This window comes from Mus pahari, chromosome 3 (assembly GCF_900095145.1).
Source record: "Mus pahari chromosome 3, PAHARI_EIJ_v1.1, whole genome shotgun sequence".
Taxonomy (NCBI): domain Eukaryota; kingdom Metazoa; phylum Chordata; class Mammalia; order Rodentia; family Muridae; genus Mus; species Mus pahari.
Window position 1 is genome coordinate 44572960 of NC_034592.1, and position 21490 is coordinate 44594449.

General features: G+C 39.7%; 1 protein-coding gene across 1 annotated transcript in view; it reads left to right on the top strand.

The window, feature by feature from the left end:
• The window catches only part of Galnt5 (polypeptide N-acetylgalactosaminyltransferase 5), a 41635-nt gene extending 25496 nt beyond the window's left edge, over window positions 1–16139 (top strand). The window contains exons 4-10 of the mRNA XM_021194385.1: window positions 1455–1590; window positions 2143–2262; window positions 2889–3006; window positions 4647–4970; window positions 8980–9060; window positions 12245–12406; window positions 15950–16139. Coding sequence (XP_021050044.1) covers window positions 1455–1590; window positions 2143–2262; window positions 2889–3006; window positions 4647–4970; window positions 8980–9060; window positions 12245–12406; window positions 15950–16090 — 1082 coding nt within the window. The 3' untranslated portion in view covers window positions 16091–16139. The remainder of the gene's footprint in view (window positions 1–1454; window positions 1591–2142; window positions 2263–2888; window positions 3007–4646; window positions 4971–8979; window positions 9061–12244; window positions 12407–15949) is intronic.
• The last annotated feature ends 5351 nt before the right edge of the window (window positions 16140–21490 follow it).

Genomic DNA, 21490 nt, shown 5'->3' on the forward strand with positions numbered 1-21490 from the left:
CTCCTTCTTCTTCTTCTTCTTCTTCTTCTTCTTCTTCTTCTTCTTCTTCTTCTTCTTCTTCTTCTTCTTCTTGTAACTGATACTGTTTTTCATAAAGCCCATCTCTAAACAAACCAACATTACCAGTACACAGCTCTAGAAACCAGAAAATTATGCCAGGTTAAAACCAAGACTGGGTTAAGTTAGTCTGAATTTGAGTTTAAACTATTCATCAAAAACATAGTAAGGACTACTAGCCACTTGTTAAGAGTGAGCATTAGGCAGATCTTAGATGTATACCATAGGGTAAAGCAAAAAGGACACAGTTATTTGTATGTACTTCACACCTCTCCACATTTCCTCGTGCCTCTCAGTCTCTGCCTTAGCACAGCCTCACTTGTGATGGTCCCACCACAATTAGAAACACTACTTGGAGCCAGCAACCCATGGGACTCCTTATTTTCTTATCTAACACAATCCCGAGATTTTACTTTAACATAAAATACCTGAAAGTAGAGCAATGGTATCTGTGCGTAGGAGATTCTCCTTTTCCCCAAATAAAGCAATATAAAAATTCCAAAATATGTTTCAGGCAGGTGCTCCTTCCCTCAAGTCCTGGCAACAGATGAATGAGAATATCAACTAGGTAGATCTGGGCCAGGGAGGGAGGGAATGCAGCTCTGGAGCCCCACTGTGAGCTATGTAATGAGTTGTTTCATACTATTACATGGCACCCGAGGTAAATTACCTTGGAACGTTGCCCCAGCTATTTGTTCCTCCAATCTTTATCTCCTAAGTAGAAATTAAAATAGTCTATACTTAAAAAGCTTGTAGTAGGAAACAGATAAGACCACTGGGCAGAATAGAGGCACTTCATGGCAATACTTGCTCAAACATGATAATACATGGCAAGACATGCTACCTGAACAGCCAGGTCCTGGAGTGGTCAGTGAAAACAATAATAAGAACGAAGAGAACTTCAAATGAAGAAGTGTCTCTCAGACTTGCCTGTGGGCATGACCGTAGAGCATTTTATTTTATTTTATTTTTTTAGTAATGATTAATGTGGGATGAACCATCCCACTGTGGATGGTGCCACCCCTGGGCAACAGTCCAAGTTGTATAAGAAAGCAAGCTGAGCAGACCTTCATTTCCATCAATGGGTGGGTGGTGATTGCATCATTTCTTCCCAAGATGCTTTAGTCATGGTTTATTACAGCAACAGAGAAGCAAGCTTGTCACTAGCATGTCAGTTGTTTCTAATCATGAGTCGTGTTTATTCTACAAAATATTTATCCCTGAACTCTCTCTGTATTATTATAAAAGTGAACCTCTAAGAACCAAGAATTCAGTGCAAAAAGAACACTCATGTTTACAGTCATGCCTCTTGAACAATCCCTAACACCTTTAATGATGAACTATATGCACTTGCCATATTGTACTGAATTTTTCAATGATTTTTTTTAATTCTACAGGTGATGTGCTGACATTCCTAGACTCTCACGTGGAGTGTAATGTGGGCTGGCTGGAACCTCTTCTGGAAAGAGTTTATTTAAATAGAAAGAAAGTGGCCTGTCCAGTAATTGAAGTCATAAATGACAAGGACATGAGGTAACACTACCATACCTTGACACCAGAGAGTAACAGAGTGACGGTCCTCACATGTGTGATGTTAGAACCTAAGAAGCATGACCTACTTAACCAAAGAAGTAAAAAGACATGATCAATATCTTGGGTTCCGAAGCTATCAATTCACCAATATACCAATATTTATCTGCTAATAAATCTGAATGCTCATTATCATTTTCATCCCTTTTGCTAGTCAGTTGAACTTCCAAATATTTATTATTCTCATTTCTAGTCATATCCATATAGACTTTACAGAAAGTCTATATGTTCTCCTAAGTTGTTTCTTCTTCTAAAATGGTCATTATAGACTGAGAAATGAATTTAAGTTGAAAGAATTGATCTTACCAGCCAACCACCCGTGTGAATCATATCTATAAGCTTCCCAGAGGTAACGGTGCAGAATCATATGTATCAGCAGCTGTCCCATACATGAGCTTGTCATGAAGCTGTGTCAGTGAAGTCAACAGAGTCACAAATAATCTTGAAAACTGCATTTGCACGTTTCATTTGTTTGATTTTTTTTTTCTGAATTAGTTACATGACGGTGGACAACTTCCAAAGAGGTGTCTTCACCTGGCCCATGAACTTTGGCTGGAAAACAATCCCTCCAGATGTTGTTGCAAAAAATGGAATTAAAGAAACAGATGTAATAAGGTAAGTGTGTGAAACTGAAGACTAGACGAGAGTCCTAAGTCCTTCTGTAAAGACAGAAAATAGGTTTTAAAAATTATCCTATATAGTTCTGAAAACCGGCAAGAATTGTAGTCATCAATTAGGCATGATGTCACATACCTATGATCTCAAAACTAGGAGTCAGAAGCAGGAGAGTGGCAAGCTTAAGGATAGTCTAGGCAACAGTGGTGAGAGACTGTCTCAAAAAAATACCAATAACAAAATTATAGCTCTATTCAAGACTTTATCAAAGCAAGCAAAGTTTCCTGAGAATATAGTTTGCTACCCGACCCTCAAATTCAATTCGAAATGTATCCAATTTAGCTTTGACACAGAGAAATCCATAAAAAAAAAAACCCAGGGGTCGAGTCAGAATATAATTGAGAAATAAGAATCATAGTTCTACCCATGTCTTTTTCAACCCTAATCAGGCTTACTCCCCATGATCCAGAAGCACTTCACTAAGGCCAAACTTCTGGCTCCATCCCAGGACCTTCCTGTACCTATCTGGAAATACCTCCAAACTCCCACATAGCCACACAGAGGACCCACTCTAGAAATTAAGTTGCCATGGGATAAAGGTTTAACACAATTGTTTCTTGTTGTAGGTGCCCAGTTATGGCAGGTGGATTATTTTCTATTGACAAAAGTTACTTTTATGAACTTGGAACTTATGACCCTGGTCTTGATGTTTGGGGTGGAGAAAATATGGAGCTATCATTCAAGGTATCCACTACTAATTGTTTATTATTATTATTATTATTATTATTACTTTAAAGTTTACCATTCTAGTGACAGGGGAGATGGCTCAGTTGCTAAAGAGATTGGCACACAAGCATGGAGATCTGAGTGCAGATCTCACATAGGAAGACAAGTGCGGTGATCGTAAAGTATCTACAGTTCCTTTTGCTGAATCAGTAAGTTCCCCATCCAGTAGGACAAACTGCTCAAAAAATTAAAGTAGAGAGCAATTGATTAAGATACCTTCTGTTACCTGTGTAATCCACATACATGTAAACTCAAGCATCACCACATATGAATGCACACACAAAGGCATTTATGATTCTCAATTGTCTTCCCTTTACCAATCCAATCATATATGTTGTATGGATCAAGTGTTTCATTTCCCAGACTTAACTTGGAAGAATCAACCACTGTTGTAAATTTATTGGAATTAATATTCCACAGCAGTGTTTCTATGTCTAATCATGAGGGAATTACTTTCTTTTTCTTCTGCATAAAAGCTATGGGATTTCTACTTAATAGAAATTACTCTGGGATTCATCTGTGGCATACAGTGCTCTCTTGGAATAGCTCTCTAATACACTGGAGGCAGTAGAAATATCTGCAATGAGTAATCTTGATTAATCTAAATGAGAACGAATCCCTCCAGTGCAGTCTACTAGCAAACTAAGTCTGTACTACAGCATCTTTGGAGGCTGTGTTTGTAATGACTTACATCATCATTGACTCATATCCAGGAAAACCTTAGCAAGAACAATAGAACTCTACCAGTGGCTTTCCTATGGGGCTGGGCATTCTCTCTTCAAATGGGTCTAACTTTGGATGTCTTGACCAAGAACTTTTGAATTGGTTACCATGAGCCTACAAGTCTCCCAAAGAAGGGTAAGGTGAACAAATGGATATCCATAGCTGTTGGCATTTAGTCTAGGCTCTGCCCCACAGTTACCTGGCATCAGCCAGGTGTGCCTGACTCATTATAAAAGGGGCTGCCTGCCCTCTCCTCTTTTTCCTGCTCTTTTCTACTCTTGTTCCTGTTCCCCCTCTTTCCCCATTCCCCTACCCCCCCTCTCCATGATTGACCTTTGCTCTTCTACTTTCTCTCTCTCTCTCTGCCTTTCTCTCAACTCTACTCCCCATGCCCTGAAAAACTCCATTCTATACTATACCTCCATGTGGCTGGTACCTCAGGGGGAAGGGATGCCTCAGCATGGGCCCACAGAGGCCACTCCCTTCCCCCACACCTTACAGAGCCTCCACCAAACATATCTCTGGTCTCTCTTTTTTATAAAAATACAACAATAACCATTTCCTGATTCAATCCAAACAAGAGCACATATTGGGGTTCTATAAAGAGTTCTTTAGAAAAGAGATAATGAGAAATTTGCATAGATGATTAGAAAGGGAAACAGTCTGTTTCATGGACCAGAAATCAGTCCACCATATACAAAATTAAATAAGCCTGCTGGATTTTTTTCTTTCTTTTGTGAAAATGCTTTTCTAAGTTGCGAGTCCTACTTAGCAGGCTGAGAGAGTGTCTCCAGATAGTTCTATGACATTGTTAATGGCCTGTGATTTATGAACCACCACTTGATAATCAGTGCTTTTTACTGACTCATCCCCAGGTCTGGATGTGCGGTGGTGAAATCGAGATCATTCCCTGTTCCAGAGTGGGCCACATATTCAGAAATGACAATCCATATTCCTTCCCCAAAGACCGTATGAAGACGGTGGAACGGAACCTGGTGCGGGTTGCTGAGGTTTGGCTTGATGACTACAGGGAGCTCTTCTATGGCCATGGAGATCACTTCATAGACCAAGGGCTGGATGTGGGCAACCTTACCCAGCAAAGGGAGTTGCGGGAGAAACTGAAGTGCAAAAGTTTCAAGTGGTACTTGGACAATGTCTTTCCTGACTTGAAGGCGCCCGTTGTGAGAGCTAGTGGTGTGGTAAGTCAACAAGGCCATTTGCTAAAACAACAGAAACTCCTTCAAGCATGCTTAGAAAAGAATGACTTATTATACTCTAAGCAGAAGGCACAGATGCCACTAAGAGAAAGTATAGATAGATGAGAGTTGTTAGAGGTAAATCTGAGGAAATCTATCATATGTCATGATGACTGATAACCAAATATCACATACCTGCATCGCACATAAGAGACCAGGCAATATGTCAGGATGTAGGCTTCATAGCCTCCTTTGGATTTTGACACTGAATAGAGAACAAGGATAATAAGAAAAAACAGTATGGATACAGAATATGATGGCTCTTATGAAGGAACGGACCAGGAGTGCTGCTGCCCTTTAAATGCATGCTGTCAAGAAATCTTGTCAGAAGATTAGAAGCCAGGTCTGTGACAAAATGTCCACCCAGCTCCGAGAGAGCGAGGGATGGAGATACAACTCCTACACAACTCAGGACAGGCTGTGGCAATCAAGATATGGCGAGGTGGATGCAACTGTCAGGGGATAAATGGTGAATCCTAGGGAGAGAAACGAGAGTCAGTTCATGTAGAGCCTTGTGGGTAATTTTCTTTCTATATTTCCTTTCTTCTTCAACGGGGTTGAATACAAGCTTCAAATACAGGGGAAATATAGACTTTAATTGGGTTCTAAAAAACTTTTGTAGAGAGGTTGAAAAATAATAAAAATAGTCAAGGCACTAAAGGAAGTTTTACAACGTGTAAACTGAGGCAAAGAGTTTGAATGGGGCACAGTGCAAAGGGAAACTTGGAGATGCTAAGACCCTGGAGCAAAGAAAGCCTGGAGTCCACCCGGGAGTGCAGTTTCCTGTGATGGCATGTGACATGCCAGTCCTCCACTTGAGCTCATGTTTACATTTGTGGATTAGTCTCTTAGTTCACTTTTTTTATGTTTTCACTCATAGTCCCACCCCCATGTTCAGGAAGATCTCTAACTTGCCTGTCAGTAGAACACTGGTCTCTGGCTTTTCCTAGGAAATGAAGGTATAAACCAGCCCCTCTCCCAGCCTGTCAAATCTCATGATAACAAAGACTTGATTTAAAAAAAATGATGCTGTTGTCCTACCATAGGAACCCAGAGAGAGTATTAAAAACATGAGAGCATTCTGAATATTTGTTCTGATTTTATATAATTTAACCAATAAATACATGTAACCTGGCTTATTTATAACAAAGTGTTGTGAACAGCTCCCAAGAGTACAGCAGGATTTGGGGTAGGTCAAAGTAGACATCAGCTGCTTTAGATAACTAAGTAGGAAGGACTGATTGGCCTTAGCCACATCAAACACATCACTTGCATGTTTACATTCTGTCCTCCAAACAAGGATGGCCACCAAAAGGCTCAATAAATTTCTCCAGAGAATCTGAACAGTAGCATTACTGAACTTTCGCCACCAGAGGGTGCAATCAAACTACCTTTGGATTGATTCCTTTGTAAATTGCCATTGATCTTTGAAAAGCTCTCCTCCTCAACAAAAGAAATCGCCTGCCGATGCCTGCGCCCTAATGTATGAAAATGCTGTGTATACATTTCACCAGATATTGCCAGACCCCCCCTTTTTTTTGTATTTCTGTTCTCTTTTCTTTTCTACCTCAGGCAGATACCATTTGCTTTCTTCTGACAATGGTGTTACTAGCATTTTAAATTTTTGAGGTTTTTTTTTTCTTCCAATATAATTCAGTAGACCATTATAATCAGGAAAAAGCTGCAAAAAAATTAAAATCTGTTTGTTTCTTGATTCATGTTTTGCAATCGTCCAGCCTGTACACCTTGAATTTTATGCCCAATCAATGTTACTTTTTATTGTAATTTCTCATAAAGTCAATGGTATTTTAAATCAATAAACAGCTTCATCAACACTGTTTTTTATTAGAGTAAGTTGTTAGCAAACAGCCTAATCCTAAAGTTTAACAATTACATAAATAAGTGTCAGAAACCTCCACCTTTGACATTGGGAAAATGAAACAATTCAACACAAAAAGTATAAAATCTACTCGGTGCTTGGTTTGTTTATTTGTTTGTTTGTTTGTTTTTTTAACTTGAAGTAGTTTGCATTGAAGGATCAGGGAGGAGACATTTTTTCCCCTAGCTTCCAGTGTCTTCCAAGGCCTGCAGGAAGGAACAGTTTGAATTCAAAGCAAAACAATAGCAACAAGAAAACTACATAAACTAAGCCTCCCCAGACCATATTCTGGGCAATGCTAGCTGTGCAGCCAGGAGTCAAGAAGATCTGGGAAAGGAAACAGTGTCCTGAGCCGGGAATCTGTGTTCTGGAAGATTCTGAAAAGTCCCAGGATAGGCAACTTGCTTAGCTGTGTTGGAGCCAGAGTTTTCCAAACTTATTTTGTGGTAGAATTTCTGACTGAGCCATGACGATATGAAACGTGGTTCTCTGCTAGGATCCAAAAGAACAATTAGGGTTTTAATTTTCTCCTTTGAACTGCAGAATTGTTCTATGCTTGTGCTCCCTGAACTTAGAGTGCCATTTCTTGATCCTCCACACTGCCCCTGCTCAGACCTACTGATGGTGGATGTGCATGTATTTGTCATTTTAAGCTGCGAATGGAACATTTTTGAAGATTTTGTTTTTAATGGAAATCTGTCCTCCTAGAATCTATTTGTGTTCCCCTGTGTCAGACACTGTAGAAATGCCAACTATTAAAACCGCCAATGTTTGTTTATATTCCTTGAAGGTCGGTGAGGGTTCCTAGCCCCAGCAGGAAGATCACATCTTTATTTTTATTCAGTGTGAGGGTTCAGGTTCCTAGACAGGAACTAGCTTCCATATTTTCTCCCTGTGCTAGTAGATCAAGCCTTTTTCCTAGAACCCACTGGCAGAAGGTGGTCTTTGTGTGGAACAGCTCAATCCCAGCTCTGACTTGCTCATCACCTCACATACCCCACATGCCCACACCCATTCCCATATGTTTCTGTGGGAACATTCTGCCTATTTACCAAGACTGCAGTAATGCTTCTCAGACTTCTCTCTGTATTTCTGACCCCACAAGCCACTCCCTACTTACTCTTCAAGCTAAGCTATGCATTTGCAAGGACAAACCAACCCACTAGACACCCCTCTATAAAATCTAATGATCCTGTAGCCAACATGGCCTCTATTATTACAGCACCCCAGAACTGGAGCTCGGTATTGAAAGAACACAAACATGCTCACTATCTCCCAAGCTTCTCCGGCTTTTATGGAATGCATATAATTCCTCCTCTATACCTTCAGTAAATTGAAAAAGCTAAATTGCATTATTAACCTACCATCTTGTTAGTCCTGCCCGCATGTCAAAGGACTCAACATTGTCTGCGTTAAATGGTGACCGAGAGAAAGCTTCCTTCATATTTGACCCTGTAAATCCACTAAAAACTCCAGTCTGCCAGAAAGGGCCCTCATGTTTGGCTCTGTTTTAGCGTTCGTGACTTTCCTGTAATGAGTCGTAGCTTGACTGAGTCATTAGAAAGAGTCTGCCAGGGAATTAGCTGGAATCTGCTGTTCTCTGAAGGACTCAATTTATCTATGATTCAGTACCTAAGTGGTCAGATAATTTAGAGGGGTCAGCCAAGAAACACAGCCTCTAACTCTTGGTTTGAAATGGAAGGTGTGGAATCTGACTATTAAACTATGCATTGAGAGCAATTTGAACCCTCCCCTCCCAAATCCTTACTGTCTACTCCAACTTTTTGCTCACTTTCATTCGGCATTCCAGCAAAGAGTTAATGACAAGCTAATGTTCATTGCCACTGTGACTGAATCACAAGTTTAAACCGACAGCTGTGCTGTGACAGAGTGACATTGTGTCTCTTTTAGAGAAGTGACCAAGAAAATCATATCATGCAGATTTTTGCTAATCTATCAATCATCTTTTAACCTTATGACCATCTACTTTGTATTTTCTGAATGTGTCTGAATGTTTCATTGTACATTAAGACATGTCTGTCCTTAATGCTCATTTTGTATTTTGCTTCGTAGCTTATTAATATGGCCTTGGGAAAGTGTGTTTCCACTGAAAATATCACAGTCACCCTGGAGGACTGCGATGGGAGCAGTCAGGTAGGCTCAACCTGGGTTCTCTGTCTCTTTGTATTGGCCATGAATAGTGATGAGCACGCTTGTGGCTCACATGACAACTGACCTCTGTCAAGGAGAAATCCATAGATTTCTCAATGCCAGTGGAATCAATAGTCTGGTATAAGGAAGTGCCACTCAACAGAGAAGCAGTAACAGAAAACGTGGTTGTTACTGAAGTCCTTGCTCTGTGATGCATTTATTCTTGGCTTTTATCCATGCAAAACTAGCTCAACATACACAAAGTCTTAAACTTTTTTGAAAGAAGCAGTGAAGATAGTGCCTATCTGAAATGAGTTGGCAACACATAGGGACTGATAAGCACTATCGAATGGTGGGTACTCTGGAGATGTTGGATGTAGTGATAAAGACAAAAATGCCCAAAATACAGCTGACAAAATGGCTCAGTGGGTAAAGGGGCTTGCTATAGAATATGAGATTAATCCCTGAGACCCACATGGATATGTACCAAAAGAATCAATTCCACACTACTCCTCTGACCTCCACAAACCAGCTGTGACATACATGCCTATGTGTCACATACATACATGCATGCATAGAACTATAATAATGAATTTAAAAGTTTATCAACAGATAATATAAAAACCATGCTTCTGAGCTGACATCCTGAGGAGTCAGCTTCATTTTCTGACTCCATTCCTCTCCTCAACTTTTCTCCTTCTGAATTTTAAAGGAGACATCCAATAAACTACGATCCTTGATGAAAAAAAAAATCTTTCAATAAATGGCCACAAAAATCAGAGCACAGTGAATGGGAGAGGGTGTGGGGCCAGGATGCTGTGATGTAGGCAAGCTCCAAGTGATTACCCCACCCTCTCCAGCACCTGCACCACAGTGGAGACCGTTATCTGCTTTGGATGTTAAATCGGATTCCTGGGAACACTAATTCATGTGTACAAACCATTCCCCCCAGATTGCAGATCACGGTTTGGCAGACAGATCCTTTCGCAATGATGCCCTTGGCTTGCTGAATTATTTCTTTGTCCTGATTTAAGCATTGTGGCTTATATTTTCAAGCACATCCCCTTGCTACATCTTATTCCCAAGTTGCCCTTAGACTAGAAGGCGTGTCTGTCAGTGTAAATCTTCTGTGGATGCTAAGCCTGAAGCCAAGGAAAACATTTTCATAATTAGGAATGAGAGAAGATGATAAGTTTAAAGAATCAACTGAAAGAAGCAACTTTTTTGCTTATTAACAATTCATAGTGGAGAAAGCCATAAGTTATAGAAAAACCAACTACAGAATTAGTCTTAACTATATTAAAATATTCAATAATTTATCCCTTTAAAATGATCACCATAGGAGCTTAGCATACCTGTAAAATCAGTATTTCGCTGAAAACCCAACTTCTGTTCTTGAATACCAATAGGTTGGGAAGGGGGGACCAAAGTACGAGTAATAGAGCCACCTCCTACTAGAAAACTCCATCATACTTTGGCCCTCTTGAACCTTTTGAGCTTCTTTTGCCGGCGGTTTGTTTGAGTAATAAGAAGGACGGGAATGCAGAGGACTTTAGTTTGACTGGGTCAGAATTGATGAGGTTTAATACTGGATTTGTGTTCATCTAGAACACCTTAGAAAAGATGAAATACTTAGCTTTACCCTCAATTCCTGTCCCTTTAACTACAAGTCTTCTTAGATTTTTACTTTTGAACTCTTTCCACAGTAATGTTCTGCCTATTTTAGTAACCATATAACCTCCCAGTCTGCTGCCAGGCTTCTCAGACACTGATACTCACAAAAACCACCTTGGAAGTTTGTTAGGTGAGACTGACTTACAGGGTCCACAATGGGGCTGAGTTCCAGCATTTCTCACCAGTGTCTGGGTGACAAGATGCTGGTTCAGGGACTATTCTTTGAGTGGTAAGACTTGCTATCTTTTCTTTAATATAGCCTTATAGTCTAAATTAAGCCTTAACCTGAAGCCAGTCATAGTGACACAGGCTTACAATTCCAGCTGTTAGAGAGGTCGAGTCAAGAAAATAATGACTTTAGGGCTTTCCCAGACTATGTACCAAATACAAGGCTACAGTGGCTTACATGGTAAGCTTTGTTTCAAAATAAATTGTACAAAAAGGACAGGACATGTAGCACACTGATAGGACATTTGCCTCTCATGTGTAAAGTCCTTGGTTCAATGTTTAATACTGCAGATAAAAGATCCTCCAGTTACATTAGAGATGATTCATAGAGGGAAAGCATTGCAATGCTTTTTCTGTCCTGGACTTCACTGCCCCCCTCTATGGCAAATTTCACAAGGACCAGAGCTTTAGGATAATAATAATTAACCAACCTTAAATTATTTTCAAATTACTGTCGAATTATTATTATTATTATTATTATTATTATTATTATTTATTTTGGTTTTTAGAGACAGGGTTTTCTCTGTATAGCTCTGGCTGTCCTGGAACTCACTTTGTAGACCAGGCTGGCCTCGAACTCAGAAATCTGCCTGCCTCTGCCTCCCAAGTGCTGGGATTAAAGGTGTGTGTCACCACGGCCGGCAAATTATTTTTGAGGATTAGAAACACTATTAAATTACCTGAAGTGGTACTTATTTCAGACCCTGTTAACTCCTCCAGTCTGGACTTACCCTAAGAGCTGATCCTATGAATTGGGAGATGTTACATGGTGGCAAGGGCACATTTCAATAACTTTCCATCCATTAGAATAAGTCAATCTGAGTCCAAGTAAGAATCTGAAAGAAGAAAGTAAGGTAACTCCCACTAAAGAAATCTAAGGCTGGGCTTTGATTCACATAAACCCACTGATGGATAGGGATCTTAACTGCATGGTGATTTACACATTCCAATACTTAGCACCCAGGTTGCCTGTAACTCATAACACTGGAAATAACATCTATATTCAGAGATATACTTAGTGTACTAACAACATCCGCTGCTTCCGGTAATATTTATTGAGAGCATACCGTATGCTAGACATATAAAAATCATTACTGAAGCCCACAGAGACCGTCTTCCTCTCCAACATAACAGTGAAAAATATGACTGTGGGCAGATAAAATAATGCACATACCTCATTGGATCAGACGTCACATGGTCTCACCTATTGCTAATAAAATGTCTGGCAACTTCCCCTGCCTCTGCTTGCTTACTGAATGCCCTGACCTGTTCCCATTCCCTACAGCTTCAACAGTTTAATTATTCCTGGGTAAGACTTATTAAGCACAGAGAGTGGTGTGTGGCACCCATCCCTGATAAAGCATCCCTGACACTCTACCCTTGTGACAACAGAAACAACAGGCTTAGATGGCTGCACAAACCAGCATCTGCCTTCCATCCAGAACTGGTAAGCAAACCTTGTGCCATCCTTTAAGTCAGCTTTCAGTCAAAGGGGACATAACACTCTCTTTATCAGCTTCCCCAGTCCGAAGCCTTAAATGCCAACTGTAACAATAGAGATAGTGTGAAGTTTCACTCAGGGGCATAAAGACCATTTTTGCCCCATTTTAATTGAATTGAATTTTGTTTGCTTTCTTTTCAAACTTTCTTTCAACTCAGTGGTTTAAATTAAAAGCACCCATTTCTTTCCGCTATATTGGTACCATCATCCTAGATTCTATCATTCATTTAAATAAACGACAATGTCATGAGTATTGCTGAAACTTATTCCCATTGGTTACCAGAAGAGTCTAGAGGTAGAACACATGGAAAAAGAAAGAGACTGTACGCTTCTTACAAATGTTGCTGTCTAGAATGATTCCAGTTCCCCTTTCTGCCCTCGTTCCAGGAAAGGGGTCATTTCTTTACCTCCGTGTGGGTCCACAGATAAGACTCTCCAGGCACTGCAGGGACCGATTAAGGGAGGGTGACTCTGCGTCTGTTGACAGCTTTGCATTTGGTGATAACACATCATCACCTTGCTGAGAAGGTTTGTACCACGGTGGTGATCGGAACAAGCCACCGAGGTGCTGCTGCATTCAATCTCAAAGTCCATTTCAGTTTCTCCCAGTCCCTGTTGGAAGCAAATGGGAGGTCAGAAGCTTTGTCTACGAATCTTGAAATAACAGGAATAGTCTCAAGACTGTCTTCTCAAATTTCTGTCATCTCACTAGCATGCAGCCACCTAATGTCTTGCAGGCACTGGTGTTGTGGTTACTGCTCCTGAGCATGCCTAGGGGGAAACTGTCTTGATTATGTTAATTGGCCTGGAAGGACCAAGCTTCCTCTTTTTTTTTAAACTTATTTTATTAGATATTTTCTTCATTTACATTTCAAATGCTATCCCGAATGTCCCCTATACCCTTCCCCCACCCTGCTCCCCTTCCTGTCCACTCCCACTTCTTGACCCTGGTCTTCCCCTGTATGGGGCATATAAAGTTTGCAAGACCAAGGGGCCTCTCTTCCCAATGATGGCTGACTAGGCCATCTTCTGCTACATATGCACCTAGCTTCCTCTTAAGTGAGACTATTGCTTAAAAGGGCTATGTGAAGTAAAGTGAGCTGAGAAATGCATAGCATTGATCTCCTAATCTCTTTTCATGAAATGTGACTAGTCCCACAAAACTCCTGTCACTGGGAAACTACCCACCCATTGTGGGATGTCATCTTGAACTGTCAGCTGAAATAAACTGTTGTCCCCCAAGTTGTTTTTATTGGTATTTTATCACAGCAACAGAAATGAAACTAAGTTACCAGACAATATAGAAATCATGATTCTGCCCAGAGCTGACCCCAATAAAAATTCATTTTATTTTGGGGGTGCCCCATTGGTTAGGGTGTCCTTCTTTTGATGACATAGTCAGACATTCTTTTCTGCTCCTAGCTCAGGGCTAATCTACTCATTCTCCACATATATATATAAAATTTCTCCTTACTGATTCTGATTACTGTCTGTTAATAGTACCAAATAGAGAATGATTAATGTATAAACTTCTATATTTATCTTTCACATGTTTGAGAAAATGTCGTGAATATCTGTCAACTAAACACGTCACACCTCCTACTTCCTTAACATACCGAACTGAAGGAGGAAACAAAGGGGCCAGAAGGAAAGGGGGAATCAAAAAGTTCTTTGTGTGCACAAGTGAATGTTGGGCAGGATTTACAGTGAGGTAGTATGTAAGAGTAAGTCTTACACAGGAAGCTGGTTAGGAAGAAGTAAGGAACTAAGATAACAGAAACCAGGAATCTGTGGTTTGCTACATCATTGTCTTCTGCATTTCAACCCCTCTGTGTTGCAATGTATGTAGATGGTCAGAGATTGATGGCCTGTAATTGACTCTCTCTCTCTCTCTCTCTCTCTCTCTCTCTCTCTCTCTCTCTCTCTCTCTCTCTCCCTCTCCCCCTCTCTTTCTCTATCTNTTCCTCTCTCCCTCTCCCCCTCTCTTTCTCTATCTGTCTGACTGTCTCTCTCTCTCTCTCCTTTTTCTTTTATTCTTTTGACAATTGTCATACAAATTCTCTTAAGCCCCTTGCTACCATTTTAGCAAAATACCTTAGATAATTAAAAGGAAGAGGGTGGACCATCTCTGTTTTAGAGTTCTGAGTTCATCTTAGGTTAGCCTTGTTGTTTTTGACCTGAGGATCTGCCAGGAAGCCTCATCTCTCAAATACTTTACCATCTTCCAATAATTCAACCCTGGGGACCAGGTCTTTAACTCTTCAGCTTTGGGGATAGCATTCAAGACATAGCTAGAGCAGTCCTTGAGATAGGTAGGCCTTAAAGGAGAGAAATGGAGAAGGACTATGGATACCAAGAACCTCCTTCTTTTCAGAGTTTGACTCTAGAAAGCAATGACTAGTTAAAATTACACACTTCTAAATTTGTATTTTTAAATGCTCCTTAGACAGTCCTCCCATGATGCTCTGAACTTTGCCCCTCACTCGAAAGCCAGATTTGGAGCATAGAAGTCCTCCCTATCACAGATCCTTCTGTGACTTTTGATGGGGACGAAGTGATTTAGTTACCTCTGTCATTTGCCACAGAACACTGTCTAGAGAATGTTGAATGACTTGCTTCAAAGCTACCTACTTTGCACAATCATATATATATATATATATATATATATATATATATATGCAAGCATCATATTTCCAAGGTTTTGTAAGAGTCATAATATTTTATGGAAATGCATTTAAAATGTTTTAGCATAAAAGCATCCTATTTCTGGGTAAAAATTAATTATATTATTATGTATTATATTAAACTATATTTAACTAACTTATTAAATTATATTAAACTAATTTGTTAGTAACTAAAATTATTATGGCCATATTTATGGAAAATTGAGATTTACAAGTTAAAAATTGCAAAGCCATAGTTTATCTCTCACTTTTAATAAATATTCAGCAATATTAAGGTTATCTGGAATACCCTTGTCTTTTTCTAACTAAATCTGTGCACTGGACTTTTGACATTCTATATTATCAGATAATGAGTCCACAAACAAAATGTGTCATTTCTAGCAGTTACCAATAAAAGTGAACATTCTAGGACATGAGCTAGATTAATAAATTAACAAGCTTGCTCTCTGTCATACTACATGATTTTTTTTTTTTTTTTTTTTTTTTTTTTTTTTTGCTTACCACCATCAATGAAGTAGCCATCCAATAGACTAGGTGACAACCAGACTTTTTCCTTTAAATAATGTAGTTATCAGCTATATCACCATTTGCTTCCTGATGAATGAAAGCATTACAGGGCAGAGAAGTTAGATCACTTAGCTTGAGACAGAGACAAATTTGATATCTTCCGAAGCTTGTGCTCATATCGCTAATTTAATTCAGGAGAGTTCCTGGGGGAATGAAAATATAATTTGCTTATTAGATCTTCATCTCTCTGTTGTCAAGTTTTGTCTGTAGTTCATTCCCATCTCCTCTTTCTCTTCAGGTGGATCACATTGTTTTTGAAAACTATCAGCAGTTATTATGTATGGAAGGGAATTTCTCTCAGAAGACCCTGAAACTGGCTGCTTGTAATCCAATGGAACCACAACAGAAGTGGAAATTTGAAAAATACTACGAAGTCTAAAGAAAAATGTTTTACCTAGTTAAGCCACTAGGTTCAGTGAAAATAACACCAAATTTGGTGACTGGATTTCTCTCCATGGTAGCTTAAATTTTCCACTTTAATAGCATTTGAATGGAAGGCTTTTGAAAATGACTACATTTGAATTACCAAACGATAACTCAGGGAACCAAGGTGCCACTGGGCTGCTGCTCTTCAGTACTGTCTTTGGAAGTGCCTGTGTCCTGCAATGTGCTGAAGTGCATACTGCAAGCCTTCCTCACAGACTCTCACAGGCAACCAGGATTGAAAACATGTAATGATGTCATGCCCATGACTGCTGTCACGGCCCATGAGTAGAGCTAAACCCAACCACTTTCTGATTTCATCGAATTCATCTGCACGGATTCCCACACCTGGGAGGTCTAGCTAGCTGCGCAGAGACACCACCTTGTTGAACTATCTCCAATGTTTACCCGGCAGCGTGTAGCAGTCTGATCAGTTCTGCATGACCCCTTCCAATGGAGGTGTTGATCTGGATGACCAGGGAGTTTTCTTTTTAATCTTAAGCTGGGGGGTGGGGGGAAGAGGGGGGCGGGGATTTAATTGAAAAGGAGGAAGCCTTAATGCACTTCATTCTATGTATTGTTTCGGTTCACTTTTTGCGCTTTAATAATGCTACATTTTCTTAAAACATGATCATAGCAGTAATCTATTAGATTTTTGTTTTCTTCAGGTAAAGAAGAAGTGATTGAATCCCAACATGCTGTATTAGGAAAAAAAAAAATGTGCTTAACCATTAAACATTCCAACAGAGTTAAATGAGAGAAGTTGAAGTTGATGTAATTAAAGCAGAAATGGAGTAAGAAAGGACTTAAAATATGAAAACAATCAAAATGCTACTTGAGATTTATCAGTCGTCACTTGGATGAAGTATTCTAAGAAATAGATTCTAAACCATGGCAATGCAGCCATAGATTTAAAAGGAGGAAATGATACAAGCAACTCTGAGGTCCATGGATGAAGGCTTGTCCCAGACCTGGCAGAAGAAGACAGGGGATAAAGTACTTCTGTTGGGAAAAGATAGAGCAAAACCCTTACTTCCATGGACCTGAGGATAGCACAGGCCAGCTGTGGGAAGCTGCATGTTTCCATATCCGAACTGAATTCTCATGTTAAGTACACCGATCCTTAGGTATTGCTGAAGAAGGCTTAGAGACCAGGGTCTGCTGCAATCCTTTTGGTAAGAAAATAGATGTTAGGAGACAGATTACCTATCTGATAACTCTCACAGGCCAGTTGTGAGGAACAGGGTAAGAATTCAGATCTCTGGGTGGGACTCTATTGTTTGTACCATGAGCCATGGTACACCCTTGCCCATAGAGGTCATCCAAAGGACATACACCAACTTCCTTACTGAAGCTGAGCCTTGCAGGGTGGCCTTGCCTGCTTGTGCTTGATGGTGGATTTAAGTCTTTGTTCACCTGAAAACTGAGCATTTTTTGGTCTGGTTTCCTATTTGACACTTTATCTTCCATTTAATTATAAACAAGCATGATTATCTGTGAATAATGAGAAAGGAAACATTTTTCCTTTACCATTATAGAATACACAGCCTATTTAAGATGTCTCATTCCAGGAACTGATGATAAGAGAATAATTTGAAAATGAGCTAATTCTTACCAAAATAGCCATATGAAGAGAGAAAAGCCTCAAGTCCTTGCCAATGGACTGAGTTGGTGACCAGACAGTACAAAATGTCTGTTCATGTCACTCAGTCACTTTCATGTGACACCTTGACTGTGCCTCTGTTCATTGGTCTGCAGAGTATGTATTTTATCCAAGAACAATTTCCTCAAAGAAAAATCTTTTTAGCAAAATATGAGTCATGCTTTGGCTAGATCCACCCTTGGATGTGAAGAAAGTAAATGTTGTTGTTGTTGTTGTTGTTGTTGTTGTTGTTGTCCTACAAGATAACTTTCTGTGGCCTCTGATCTATGCACTATCTAACTGTACCTTGACATATTTGTTATATAAAGCTACCTCTGGGGATTGTCTATAGAACAAAGGCTTTATTTGTAACATTATGTATTTATTTGGGGGGTAAAATTGAACCAATTTTTCTACCATACATTTTTTCACTTACCCAAAGATGCAAGGAATTAGTCATGACTTAGGAGTCTGTGTGGACCTAGTCTTGAAAGAAGGCTTATACAACTTCTCTAAAACTCACAAAACTACAAGAAATGAGGGTAAAACAAGGAGATGAACTAATTTTCACTGGGTGCTTGCACCCTTTTGTGCTTGTGTGTGCTCATCTTATTGGCTTGTATACATCCTTCTTTCCTCCATATGATGAGGACAATTAAGAAAGGATATGATCACCTCGTCAACAATAGATAAAGCCCAGTGACTACCCTGCCCAGTGTTCTGATTCTCAAATCTACTGCCAACATTTTTAAAATTATTATTAATGAATTATGTATTTGCATCCCAAATGTTGTCCCCTCCCGGTCTCCCTCACAGAGTTCTTCCCTTTATTTCCCCCTTTGCCTCTGAGAAGGTACCCCCTGGGCCATACCCCCTCCTTGGATTAAGCCACCACCAAAAGCATACACAGGCTGGTCTGAGGTCCCAGCACATATGTACCAGAGGACTGCCTTGTCTGGACTCAGTGGGAGAGGATATGCTTAATCCTGTAGAAACTTGATACCCCAACATTTTTAAGAAACGCTATCCCCAAAATTCGTTTTTTGAAAACCAGGAGTATAAAAATTCTAATATAGCACCTTTTATATATAATAACTAACCTTTGATGGAACACTTTGTGGTCCAAGAGAATTCTTTGGTAGGAGGATAGGGCCTCACATCTCCTTGACTTGGCTTAGGTTATTGCCATTTCTTAGAAACATGTCTATGTGTCTTGTCAACTTGAGTAACCTTGCTAATATTTGATAGAACTAATTTGATCAAAAGACTGACTTCCTGAACACTGGAAGTACTTCCTCACCCTTCAGCATACACAGCAGCTTTCTCTTTTCATCACTTATTCAGAACTCCCCACTCCTTTCCCGTGGGATGACACAGCTGTTGTTGCTACAGTGCTGTTTTATCACGAGCGTCAAATTTTCTCAGTTCTGCTTGCTGACATTCAATTATCTGTCATTCAGAGGACTGCAAAACCACCCTGTGCCATGATCGCAATGCATCATTAACTTCCCCCGTATTACATTGGAAGCATGCTTGTAGATGTCAGAAAACCTTCTCTCTAGTGTTGGCTTAAGGATTACATAGGGTCATGGACATCACTTACAGTTGATAAGACTCCAGCATTCCCAGCCTGTCCTGATTTCATGAATGGCTTACATTGATTTTTCAAGGAGCTCTTAGGCAAGATAATGAGGTTGAGACAAGTCAGGCAGCACCACCTTGCTTCTTATTGCTAAATACTTCTACATTTATGTTGAACACAGCCAAGAAGTCACATCTCCTACAATGACCTTAATAACATGTATAAAAACTCTCAAAACTATAAGAAAGAAAAGAAAAGGAGAGAATAATTATTATTGAATACTTACACTCTCCTAGATTTTGTGTATGCTCATCTTATTGGCTTGTGTACATCTTTCTACCCTCCACATGATGAAGAAGGTGTCTGTCCCTCCCTTACACCAAGAAAGGATATGATCATCCCATCAATAATAGACAAAACCCAATGACCATTCTATCCGATATTCCCCAAAGTATTTCCACTAGAGCATGCCTCGATCATTTTGTTTTAAAGTAATAGGGTTATCAATGTAGGTGAGCTCAGGTAAGGCCCTGGATTACAGATTACCGCTTTAAAGATAAGGAAATGAGTTTGGGTAGAGAACTTTATGCTCTCTCATGAACGTTTAATAGGCAGAAAGTCAACGTTGGGCCTCTCTAATTGAGCAGCTGAAGTGTAGCTGTCTGTGACAACCCTCATAGGACTTGTAATGATTGATGTACAGCCTCGATGCAATATAGGACCTTTGCCTTTCCTTCTCCTGGACCAAACTGGCAAACTGAAGTGTGGAGAGCTGCTTATCCATGAACCACAGGACCAACCTCCCTGCCAGCCTTTAAGCAAAAGTGACAAATGGTTCTTTTTTTTTTTTTTTTTTTTTTTTTTGTTTTTTTTTTTTTTTTTTTTTTTTTTTTCAGAGATGGGAAATAAAATTTCAGAAGCCCTTCAATGTAAAACACAAACAACAGCTTTAACTTCAACTCGCTTTACAGATTGTGTCATAGAGATTTTACAACAGCTGCACGGGGTATTCATTAATTGTTGCAAGCCAACTACCTAGACGAAGAGGAAATGCTAACCAAAGCTAGTGTGCAGAATGTTTGTTTATTTATTTTTTGACAAATGCTCATTCCATGGATATGTTGCATAAGCCATATGAAGTGTGATAGTCCTTTCTAAGGCTTGGTGGGTGGTGTTTCATATGAAAGACAGTAAATCAGCAGATTTAATATCTCTGTTTTAGTCTGCAAAGTTAACTGACAGTGGCTGTCTCCATCAGGATCCCTTTACAAGTTTATGTGAGTCCTCTCTTGGAGAAACAAAATGAAAATTCTCATTTTCCAACATAAAGACTGACTTTGAATATGTGTAATTCCTAATAATGGCAATTACCATCACACGAGTGTAAATAAATGTATTTATATTGATAGATACTTGCCAGTTCAAAAATAGTGGTTACAAGTTCATAGATAAAGCCTTTGTATTAGATGTTGAAGTTGACCATTTGAAGACATCCGTTGACGTGCTTGTGAGTAGACATGCATTGTGTATGTGCATCTATCCCATACTTTAAATTGGGAAGAAATAAAATCCTTGGGTTTCTTCTTACAGCCTAAAGGAAGCATGCAATGGCAAGAGATAGCTGGAGCTCTCTGTGCTCAAGTGAATTTCCCTCAGGATCCTCTGAAGAATTTCCAGTGGATTTGCTGTGTCCACAGTGTCTCCATTATTGAAGGTCACATAAAATTACATTTGTGGAGTGTGTAGGATTCTTCCTTTATACATGCTAACTGTAGGAACTGGTCATTAAGGAGAGAGAAGGGGGAGGGGCAAGAGGCACACAACAAGTTCACAGAATATTTGAGTTAACTGTATTCTTCGAAATAGCCACCTCTTTTGCTTCTGATCAACTGGGGTTATTACAGAAAAGGAGTCAAATGCATAACTTTAAATTTATAGGAAAAGACAATCAAAATTACGTTTAAACTTCATTTTCAATATTCTCCTGAGCTGCGAGGGAGGAAGGTACTAGTTGTTCCCAGTTTGTTCGGTGTTTTACCAGTTATCTAGTGACTGACTTCTAGTGCCCACCACACATGCTCTCTCTCTCTCTCTCTCTCTCTCTCTCTCTCTCTCTCTCTCTCTCTCTCTCT